Genomic DNA, 12,223 nt, shown 5'->3' on the forward strand with positions numbered 1-12,223 from the left:
GCGCACACATCCTTTTGCCCAGCCATTACAGATTCCAAAATGGAATGCCTTTTTTTCTTTTTTTTGGTTTTGTTTTGCTTCAAACCAAGACTTCTGAATTTTCATATCCATACAGTATTTAAGAAATGTCTATTCCACCATATATATATATATATAAAAAAACAAACAAACAAAAAGCTTTAATGTACTACAAAGTTAAAAACAAAAAGAAAATTACACAAGCTAAAAGTAGAAAAATACATTGTAAAACATTTATATTTTGTTCCTTACACTGCTCATGATATAATAAAATACTTTAGATTAGACCACTTTCATAAATTCATGACATTTTCAGAAGCAGACAGTTAGTGACTCAAGAGTCACTGGTTACCCACTAGCCAGCAGCCAGTAAACATGCCTGACCATTGCAAACATCCAGGTATTTTACGTTTCTACAAATCCTGTGTAGGTATTGAGATTTATTACTAGAAAAGTCCAAAAATAACAGAACTAGTCTAACTTAGGTTTGACAGTCAGTCAGCAACTCAATAGAGCAACTAGCCAATCTTTTGTAAGGAAACACCTTTGTGGATTTAGGTTGCCCCAGCGATACAGCAAGCACTTGTGCCAGCTCTGAGATGACAGTGACAGTCCTAGCACACTTGTCCATTTCTGCTGCCTTCTTGCTTGCATCCCTAAAATTCACACAAACCACCATACTGAAAAAACAGAGATGATGGGGGGAGGGGGGAAGAGGTATTGTCTAATAAATATTGAAGAAGAATACATCTACACACAATGGTGCTGAACCTAGCTTTAAGTCCTTACTGTGATTTAAGTCCTTTCCCAGCACAGCAGACGCCTGTGCTGCAGGCAGGCCTGCCTCTGACCAGCGGGTGGTGCTGATCTCACAGCAATGACAGCAACGTCCGCCTGCATCGCCTCCTTAGGCCTTTAAAATGTGTATATAGGGATCTTGTTTCACTTAGAAAATGTATTTGCAGCATCTCCCTAATATTCTTACTACCAGAGTAGGAAACTGCTACTTTTATAGAGCTTGTCTGGATTAGACGTAAATTGGAAGTATGGTGTAAACAAGTTAGTGGAAGGTCTGTATGTAACAGTCAAAAGTTCAGATGGCTATTCAAAAGCACTCTCTAAACTGGTATTAGAAGAAAGCCAGATTCCACCTCAAATAGACATGTCTGTTACTATTAAAATCTAATTCATATACATGCATGTATAGATATATCCACCCATGCATTCAAATCCACATACGTAGCACTGCCATTGGTAGCCTCTAAGACTGTTGAGATTATACCAACTAAAACAATTCTTTGTTCTCACTTTAGGGCCGGGACATAAACCAGGTTTGACACTCTGGCTTTCTCCTGACAAATTTTGCAGTGCATGACAGTTTTATGTCTAACTCCAGATTCCACTTTTCTTAGAAAGCAACAATTTTCTGCACCCATGAGGTCTATGAGAATATCAGCTCTCTGTTTTGTGTGCACAGTCTGTTGCAAGAGTCAGTTGTCTCAATTGGCACTTAAGACTGGAAGGACAGTTGCAGGAATTGCTACTAAAGTGTAATGACTGTTCCATCCTCCTCAATACCTCCTCTGGGGATAACCAGACTCTGTCGGGGATCAGTTTTTAAGGAACTGAGCAATTTGTGGATGTTGCCATTGCTTTCTCGGCCAGAGTTGTTGTTGAGCATCAGGTCCCTTTGAAGTCTGTGGCTAAGGCTGCTACCATTGATTCTGGAGTGGCTACTGGAAGTAAAGCTGTGCAGTTTAGGAATGTGCTGTGGCTCCAGACCACCCTCAATGACAATGTCAGCCTCTTCATCACTCTCCATTTCATCAGGGTGGAAGTTTTGCAGCACGTGGGATGGGGGCAAACTATGGTGACTCGCAGTGCTGTCTGTAGACTGGCCAGAGCTACCAGACGTCCTACTGCTTCGGATAATATTGTTCCTCTGGTTTGCTGGCTTGACCGTGATAATAAGATTATGGCTGTTGGCAATCATCATGTCTGTGACTTGGTCAAGAGTCTTCCCTGCTACTTCAATGCCATTAACTTCCAGGACTTCATCATTCACAGCCAGCAAGCCTGTGCTCTCTGCTAAGCCTCCAGGAACCATACGAGAGATGAAGATACCAGGTACTTTTTCTAGTCCGTGAGGAGTAACCCTTACGCTGGTGCCGTCGCGAATGTAAAATCCTAAGGGTTTCTCACAGCCGTGCCGATACAGCCTCACCCTCCGGTGTGTCTCAGGAAGGATGTCCACATCGATGATGGAGGACACCGGTCTAAAATCATGAGGCATGCTAATGTTAATGTGGGGACGCCGGCGAAGGTTGTCAGTGCGGAGAGTCACCAGAGCCTTCTTCTTCCTCGACAGTGTGTTGGTCCCAAAATTACAGTAGTCCACTTCATCTGAAAAAGAAACAGTAGCAATGTATCAATCAAATGCAGAGTAATTCAGTCTATAGGGGATTTCCCTCTTCAGTCTCGTTCCGTGAAGCTACACTCCTAATAACACAGAAAAAAAAGTCAAATTATTTCTTCCACTTACTCGAACCTTTGTTTCATTTTACGTCCATCACCATGTCATTCAGAATGAGCTGTTTGCAATGGCTAGCCATATTTCTGTCACCTTTGGAGAGAGAAAGACTTCTGATTCTTAACTTCTGTTGTCAGCTGTGCAGAATGCAATTACTTGCAGCTGCATTCTGAAACACCACCTTAGATTCCAGGCCATATTGTCACAGTCGGACTGCAACTTGACATGTACATCTCGAGTGGGCAAGGAATGCATACACATTCCTAACCTAAACCTCTGAATTAGAGAGCACTTTAGTATCTAAGACACAGCCTTAACTGATTGCAGACCTTAGGTACAAACATGAAAGAAGAGTGTGAGAGAGTAGCTGGCTATGTTTTTAGCCTAGCCCTTTTAGTAAGGGATTTACATTAATATGCATCTCTCAGTACAGCACTTTTCTCTTTGGAATATTTTACTTCACTTCAGCTGAATTTGACAGCAACAAGTGCCAAGTGCCAAAAAAGTTCTGTGCAAGCAAGTGGCCCTGTAGAAAGAGAAGCAGGAAGAAAGGAATTCCTCTGCTGCCTAGTCCATATGATAAGGATCACAGAACAAATAGGGACTCACACAGACACTCCTGCCCTTCAGAGGAAGATCCACAGGACGCAGCCTTTTTACGTCTACTGTTTAAGGAATTGTTTCAGTATTTCAATTTCTATAGCAGTATCTCAAGGGCATGTGCAAAGGGATCAACTTTAAATCAGCCAAGTGATGGCATGTTGTTCCATAAAAGAAGCTCATATTGTGCTTTGCATAAAAAAGGCTCAGTCAGAAAATTTTAGTGTATAAAAGATGTCACTGCATTTCACATTAAAAATACTGTGCATGTTTTATACATGAGTCATGCAATAGCTGCAGAATTATTTGACCAGGAGTTTAAGCATGCCAACACTTTTCAGATAAACTAACAAACTTTCTGTTGATTCTGCTGTTGAAGAGGAGCAGCAAAATACAAAAGTACAATTACAGAACTGTCACTAGGAAAATTTTCTCTCCAACAAATGAACCTTGCATGGTAATAGTTTAAGAAAGTAAGACAATGCCTCCACCTGATAAAGGGGGATGGGAGAAGGGGGAAAGGGTGAGTAAAAACAAGCTTATAATTACATTTTTCTGACTTGCAAGGTCTCCTTTTCAAGTCACCTTCCAAGGCATACTATTGACAGATTTCAATTAAGTGACATTAAATCACACAGCTCAAAGGACACTAAAAAAAGTGCTAAACAGCAACCTGATCTCAGTGTGCCTATTTGGAGCATGGTATTGGATTAACTGGCCTCTAGAGGTCCTTTCCAGCCTAAATTATTCTGTGTTCCTTTGGGGGGGGGGGGAAGGGGGAAGAAAAAAAAAAGAAGAGTTCAGAAAGACTATTTCTGCATTCTTCTATAACTTATTTACATTGGTTATGTAACAAGACAGCACAAGACATCTAGAAGGTCATCCCAGAGGAAAAGCTTCTGTGGAAAAGATACTCCTTGGACAAGTTCATTGTGTTTAACTTAATACTTGCCTCTTCTCTCTCCTCTCAGGCTGTTCAGAGCCATACCATCTGCACATGCCCTACATGTCATTTAGACTGGTGGGGCACAGGACTCAGTTAAAATCACTCAAACACAAGAAGCTCCCAACTGATTCCTGGGACTGTATTCAAAGTCAAGACAACAACTGTGTGGAGATGGCATCTTCTCAAGGTGATCACCTGGCAAGCAGAGTCAGTGCAGCATCTAATTCTTCTGAATGCATGAGCCACTTGCAGCAGCCAAAGCCACTTACTCCATTTCTTTAACTGCATGCAGATAGACTTTAAAAGTTGGCAACAAGTACTTTTTCTTTCCAAATTTTGTGTCCAAAGAGATGTCTTTCATCACAACAGTCTCAAGCGTTTCTCATCCTCACAATTAACCTTATGAAAAGCTACTTGGGGATGCTGATTCAGAACCAAAATTATTCCTCACTTGAAACATAGAGCTGTAGAATAGTGCTGTACCTGAAAGCCTTTATCCCCAAATGTCCATTTAAGATGGCAATTAAAATTACATACGGGTTTATGTGTTTAAGGCTGTCTTTTGCAGTACTGGCAAACCAAACTCCAAACAGGAGACTTGAAGTTAGGTTGGCAAAGTATGGTGTATTGCACTGCAGGTAAAATACAGGAGAGATGTGGAGGTGCTGGAGCAAGTGCAGAGGAGGGCAACGAAGCTGGTGAATGGCCTGAAGAATAAATCTTATGAGGAACAACTGAGGGAATTGAGACTGTTTGGAGAAGAGGAGGCTGAGGGGAGACCTCATTGCTCTCTACAACTACCTGAAAGGACGTTGTAGGGAGGCTGGTGCTGGTCTCTTCTCACAGGTGATTAGTGATAGAACAAGAGGGAATGGCCTCCAGCTATGACTGGGTAGGTTTAGAATGGACATTAGGAAAAAGTTTTGTTTTCACAGAAAGAGTGTTCAGGCATTGGAATGTGCTGCCCAGGGAGGTGGTTGAGTCACCAACCCTGGCTGTGTTTAAAGGTCATTTGGATGTGGTGCTTGGGGATATGCTCTAGGGGTAAACCTTGTAGAGTAGGGTTATTGGTTGGACTTGGTGATCCTGACAGTCTTTTCCAACCTGAATGATTCTGTGATATGAACCATATGTCCTAGTTACCCATCTGTTTGCTGAAAGCACCCAGGTAACTGCTCTCTTGCTCTCTCTGCCATCATCATTAATACTGAATTACTCTAAGGCAGACTGGAAAAGCTTGACAAAAAATTAACCTGGGAAGATTTGTTGGCAACGCTTTTCTTCTCCCTAAATTAACAACAACCCAGAGGGTCAATTATCACAATATGCAAGCTTGTGATGATCAATGTCACAGGGTAAGTATGATGTTCTCCAGACACACGTAGGTCACTTCTGAAGCAATTTGCTTTGGCTGAACCACCACCAGGGCAGTGGCACAAAAGAAGTGGTTGTTTTGTGCCTGTGACCTCCTCACCTGTGCTCAGCCCACTAATCTGTCTCCCCTGATGATTGCCAGCATTCCTAACCTCTGAGCAGCTTCAGAACAACCTCCTTTAATAACAAGAAGCCCCGCTTACCACCAAAATGCCTTTTTTTTTTGCCTCCTCCAAACGTGAACCAGGCAGAAGCAGAGAGCACATTACAAGTGATACAGGCTACTTTCAGTGTTGGACATTGACCGTTCTGGGCTTTGGCATTTTGAGATGATTCTTTTTAAAAATAAAAAAAACAAAACCCAAAACATAATCTATGTTCTGCTGAGGACTAGAACTTTTTGTTTTAAAACAGTGTCAGACATTAGTTTCCAACTCTGACCCTAAACACAATAACATGTAAGAAAAACTTAAAAACCTGTTAAAGGTTGGAGAAATGAGAGCTAACTTGGGGAGCCACTAGGAAAAAAATACCAGTTAACCCTGTTGCTAGAGAAAGCTCAAGTGTGGAACACACACTCCTTGACAATAGGGGGATTACTGCATTACTTGTATTGAAGATGAACTGCTCACCAGCAGCTCTACTTGCTTGGGACATCACCTTAGAATAAAATAATAAAACCCATGACCAACCAACAAACCCCCACACCTACCCCCCCCCCCCCCCCCCCCCCCAAACAACCAACCAAAGCAAATCAAAACAAGATCATACACACTCCCCCCAACTCCCCAAACAAGCCAGCTACCACTCTCATGCTATTCAGAACCACTACACTAGAATAGAATAAACCAGGTTGGAAAGAGACCTTCAAGATCATCGTGTCCAACCTATCATCCAACACCACCTAATCAAATAAACCATGCAACCAAGCACCCTATCAAGTCTCCTCCTGAACACCACCAATGATGGTGACTCCACCACCTCCCCGCGCAGCCCATTCCAATGGGCAATCACTCTCTCTGTGTAAAACTTCCTCCTAACCTCCAGCCTAAACCTCCCCTGGCGCAGCCTGTGACCTGTGTCCTCTTGTTCTGGTGCTGGTTGCCTGGGAGAAGAGACCAACCTCTGCCTGTCCACAACCTCCCTTCAGGTAGTTGTAGAGAGCAATAATGGTCGCCCCTGAGCCTCCTCTTCTCCAGGCTAAGCAACCCCAGCTCCCTCAGCCTCTCCTCATAGGGCTTGTGCTCCAAGCCCCTCCCCAACTTTGTTGCCCTTCTCTGGACACGCTCCAGCAAGTCAACATCCTTCCTAAACTGAGGGGCCCAGAACTGGACACAGTACTCAAGGTGTGGCTTAACCAGTGCAGTGTACAGGGGCAGAATGACCTCCCTGTTCCCACTGGCCATACTGTTCCTGATGCAGGCCAGGATGCCATTGGCCCTCCTGGCTGCCTGGGCACACTGCAAAAAGTTTAACATCTGCTGTTGCTGTGGCAGCAAAGTGTCATCTGTCAGCACAAAGAAAACAAATTTCCTTCTTCATGAGGGAACTGGGAGAGGTCAGCCAACGTCCCTCACTCTTGTTGACTCCAGGGTGGTCACACAGTGGTGTATTACCTATTTCTGCTAATACGCTGCTCAGGTGGCATGTGGCAGACTGAAATGAAAACTGTGTCACTGCATAATTTACAGTGATAATCTTTTCATGACGGTCAGCAGCTTCCTGTAAGGTTTTAAGTTTCTCAACATATAGGATTTCGAGCAGAAATGCCACTTCAGCTAATGAAACAGACTGTGCTTGATGCCAGGTCTTGTTGAAGACCAGCATATACCATATGGAACCAGAAAGATAATTTTTCATGTTTCATTTCTTGCAGTATCAAATTCTCCTTTTGCAGAGCAAAAAGTCTACAGAAATCTGCCCTCAAACTGGCAAAAGTGCCACCAAGAGGTACAGTGTTTTTTAAAGCCTTGTATTTTACAGTCTCATGTCTTGAATGAGGCCAGAGTGACATGGCACTTGCAGGTGACTGAGAATTCATCTTATAGATGCTGAAGATGAACCCCATTTCTTAGAATGGGGATGATGACATGGAGCATTTTCATGTACAAGATGTTGTATTCTCAGATGGAGAGGTACTATGTATGAACTAGACAGATAAGCCTGGATGACCACTAAACTTTGGAAGTCATGGACCTGAATTTTACTCACACCCATAATTTGCTTCCTACTGAAAATATTGTTGCAGTATAAAGAGGTGAAGAACATTTACCACAGTTGGAGAAGGACTCCTCAGCTTTCAAATAGGAAAGAACTGGACACTGCAACCCAAACCTGCACAAAAAATACCGTGAACTCTTCCATAGGCACTAAATATTATTGCAACTTTTCCCCCAAAAGCTTGAGGGTTTGGTACCTTCTAAGAAAGATTTTGTTATTTGACACTGAGTTGCATAAAACCTTAAGTATTTTGGTTGAATCCTTGCATCCTTTCTGTTAATATGGTGTTGGTTCTTTTAATTGCTTGTGGATTTCTGTCTGTTTGTTTTGGGGGGTTGTGGTTTGTTTTTGTTGTAGTCTGTTTGGTCTTGGTTAGGGTTTTTGTTTGTTTGTGTGTTTTGGGTTTGTATATACAGTTGTCACTACCTACAAACCCATATAAGGACCTTTCTGTTAGAGATCTCTACAGGTCCCTTCACACAGAGGTGTACCTGTGCTCACCTTCTTGACAACGGTGGTGGTTATGCTTCACCACCACCCCTGCCCCACCCCCAAAATGGTAGAACTACTTCTACTTGTCCAGAAACAGTAAAATTCGTGAAAGGAAGTTTTCATTTTTGCTATTAAAAAAAAAACCAAACCCAAAACAAGAAAACAAAACTAAATGAAACAAACAAACCAACCAACCCAAAATAAAACAAAACCCCAACAACAAAAACAAACAACACCACGCCCCCCCCCAACAACAACAAACAAAGGAAAAAAAAACACCCCAAACTATATCTGGAAAGTTATAGATGGTGACATCTTCAAAGTAGCCTTCTAACAATTCTGTAGTCAGCCTGTGACTTTACAGAATACATTATTAGCCTTTCGTGGTGGGCATTGTGAATCCTAGTCTTAAGTCACAGAGTACATAAGAACAGAGCATACTTAAAGGGCTACTCAGGGAAGGAAAACTGCTTAGAGCATCTGGTTGTAGCCAAAGGAGTATTGTATTTCTTTCATTTACATGAAACAAGAAATTATAGACCTTCTGAAAAACAAAACCAAACCAAACCAAAAAAAACAACACCAGGAGCACCACTCCCACTGCTTGGACAGCTGCTTTTCATAGGAACTGACTGCCAGATGAAATACCAAAGCTTAGCCAGATAAGATTGTATAAACAAGCTGAATTCCACAGAGAAGCAGACTGCCAGGCTCCTATAGGAACAGTTCATTTCAGACTCTACGTTTTCAGTGTACATGCACTCATGGCTTATTATTTCCTCTGGGAACTGTGGAACATTAGTTGACAGCTCTGGAAAGTACTTCAAAGACAAAATTACTTCCACTAGGGAGAGCAGCACTTCAGGCAGCTCGGGAAGGAGGCCAATGAATCATTAATAGTGAAGGGTAACCCCTCCATCCAACGGATCCCTATTACCGAGCATTCAAATTAGCAGCAGTCATAAAACTGTTTCAATGGAATGTGTCATGTTGAACTCTTTTACCTTTCCGTGCTCCAGCTACAAAACACTGTCCATGTTTGACACAAGTTGTATTCACTCTCTGTTCTCTCAGAAAGATCAAACCCAGAAGCATTTGTGAAAGCAATCAGGCACAAATAAGCTGGCAGTCTCTCATTTGTGACCTGTGAGGCTGACCGCATGCAAAGGGATTTAGGAGGAAACAGATATGAAGTGAACTATGACTTGGGGAGAGGTCCACTGCCAACATCACTCATCAAGAAGTATTTAATGGGGTGAAAAATAAGGTTATCTGAATGCTAACACTGCATTCTGTGGGCTACAGGAATATTAAAAACCCCCAGCTATCTCTGCTGCCAACAATCTTTGGGTAAACCAGTCTGAAAAAGAGACAGTAGGTAAAGTAGTTGTAGCTGCTATGTCACTGAAAGTCAAGTACTGTATCCTACACATGCAGACAAAAAGTCACTCCTCTCTCTCCCTTTATATCACAGTATTGCAAGAAACATTTAGAAGACTACCTAATCATTATGGCTTATCTATGACATTCTACAGGGCTCCTGAAGCACAAATAAGATCAAAACCAGGCAAGCTGGACATGAGCAGACAGTGTGCTCTTGATCCCCAGAAAGCCAATCACATCCTGGACTGCATCAAAAGATGCGTTGCCAGCAGATCCAGAGAGGTGATTCTGCCACTTTGCTCTGGTGAGACCTCACCTGAAGTACTGTGTGCAGATCTGGAGGCCTCAATGTAGGGAGGACATGGACCTGATGGTCCAGAGGAGGGCCACAAAAATGATCAGGGGGTTGGAGCACCTCTGCTACAAGGACAGGCTGAGGGAGCTGGGGTTGTTCAGCCTGGAGAAGAGGAAGCTCTGAGGAGACCTGACAGCAGCCTTCCAGTACCTGAAGGGGGCCTACAGGAAGGACGTGGAGAGTCTGTTTACAAGGGCCTGTGGTGACTGGATGAGTGGCAATGGCTTCAAACTAGAGAAGGGCAGGTTGAGATTGGATATCAGGAAGAAGTTCTTCACTATGAGGGTGGTGGAACACTGGTATAGGTTGCCCAGGGAGGTAGTTGAGGCTCCTTCCTTGGAGATACCCAAGGTGAGGCTTGACACGGCCCTAGGCAGCCTGATCTAGTTGGGGATGTCCCTACTGACTGCAGGGAGGTCAGCCTGGATGAGCTTGGAGGTCCCTTCTGGCCTGGACCATTCTATGATTCTAAGTTCAAATTAATAAGAGAGCACATTATCCCTGGGATCCTTAATCTCAATGCTTTGGTTTCTAAACCAAAGCTTTCCAAACCCTTGTTTGTGGGCTGTAAAACTGGTGACATATTTTTGAAATGACATTTCACCAAATAACTGCACTAGAAAGAACATTTGAGAATGCCATCCTACTCTGGTCTAGCCCCTACTGAATCCAGTAAACTGCTGTTTTGCAAGAGGTTACCTTCCTTCTATAGTAATTCAGTAGTAAAAAGATACATTTGTCTTTCTACTTTGTAAGTATTCCTTAATAGGTTAGGATTATAGTCTGAGGAACACAAATGTATCTCTCATGTTAATAAACTTAAAACCCTCCTTCAAGAAAGTGAACATTCTGTAGTTCCTTGGTTTAGTGTGTACAGCAGGCAAATCTACAATTGCATTAGGCTCAGGCTCTCTTTACTGTGTCAAATGTGTAAGGAATATTTTTAGGCCACCTGCCTTGTGGATGGAGACAACCCCTTGGGAATTTAGCCTGCACTCTCGGTGTGGGCTCCTGCACTTCTCTCTGCTTGTCATCAGAGGCCACTGTTCCCTTGCTGAACTTTACTTTCTGGTCTTTTTAATTTTTTTCACTTGTTGCTCCAAAGGAGCAAAAGCTGTTGTTTGACTTGAAAGTTTCTTCATGAAACAAGTGATGAGGCATTTGGAGGAGAAGGGTGCAGCCAGATGTAAGCAAAGACCCAGGCCTGTACTTCCCAAAGCTATCCTTGCCCTCAGAAACATCCAAAGCCAGCTCCCCAAACTAGCACAAACTCCAGTTATAGGACTCCAAATTTTACAGGTGAAGTTGGAGATTGTGTTTTACTACAATTATCAGGATCTACCTCCACAATGTTTTTGTATGTGACTTCTACTCTAAGCCACAACAGACAGGGCCCTTCTCCCCTTGTTTCCTTCCACAAACCACATCATGCCAAGGTTATGCTATTGCAGCACTGGAAAAATGTGAGTTTTGAGCTTTGGCTTTGTTGTCCTTTTGGGTTTTTTAAAGTATTAGTTAATATTTCCCTTTTCCTGCAGGGAGTTGGTGGGAAGCTGGAGGAAGTTGTGTTTGTCTTGCACATCTCAGCCATCAATCATTATTATGTCCATCCCAAGGCTGCAGGTGCTGCTTTGCAAACTTTATTGGCAAGATGGTTTCCTAGGCCAGTTGGTGTCAAGCGGACACCCAGCAGCAGTAAAGGGTTGCTGATGCATGCAGACAGCAATAGATCCACCTGCAAGCAGCTCCTGCTGGGTGAAGCCTCACAAATGAATCCTATCCCCATGCACCAAACAACTCCCAACAGCCATCAAAAATTGCATTCACTCAGCTGATGGGAGGGTTCTCAATCCTATTCAAAGATGCTTGGGGGGGAATAACAAAAAAGTATATATATATATATATATATATATATATATATATATACACATATATATCACTCCCCAAAACCATCACTCACCAACTGTGATTACAATCTCTTCATCAAGTCATCAGTATAAACTTTAAGTTATTAAAAAGCAACCTGTTCATTAGCTAAGGCAGCTAAGAGGGCCAATGGCATCCTGGCCTGCACCAGGAACAGTGTGGCCAGCAGGAGCAGGGAGGTCATTCTGCCCCTGTACACTGCACTGGTTAGGCCGCACCTCGAGTACTGTGTCCAGTTCTGGGCCCCTCAGTTTAGGAAGGATGCTGACTTGCTGGAACGAGTCCAGAGAAGGGCAACGAAGTTGGTGAGGGGTTTGGAACACAAGCCCTACGAGGAGAGGCTGAGGGAGCTGGGGTTGCTTAGCCTGGAGAAGAGGAG

At 43.1% G+C, this 12,223-nt stretch overlaps 1 protein-coding gene across 1 annotated transcript in view; it reads right to left on the minus strand.

Annotated features, from left to right (window-relative positions):
* Positions 1-763: 763 nt before the first annotated feature.
* PARD6G (par-6 family cell polarity regulator gamma) overlaps positions 764-12,223 on the minus strand; it is a 79,072-nt gene continuing 67,612 nt past the window's right edge. Inside the window, exon 3 of the mRNA XM_054164381.1 lies at positions 764-2,421. Within this exon, the coding sequence (XP_054020356.1) occupies positions 1,562-2,421 (860 nt within the window). The 3' untranslated portion in view covers positions 764-1,561. The remainder of the gene's footprint in view (positions 2,422-12,223) is intronic.

This window comes from Dryobates pubescens, chromosome 9 (genome assembly GCF_014839835.1).
Source record: "Dryobates pubescens isolate bDryPub1 chromosome 9, bDryPub1.pri, whole genome shotgun sequence".
NCBI lineage: Eukaryota > Metazoa > Chordata > Aves > Piciformes > Picidae > Dryobates > Dryobates pubescens.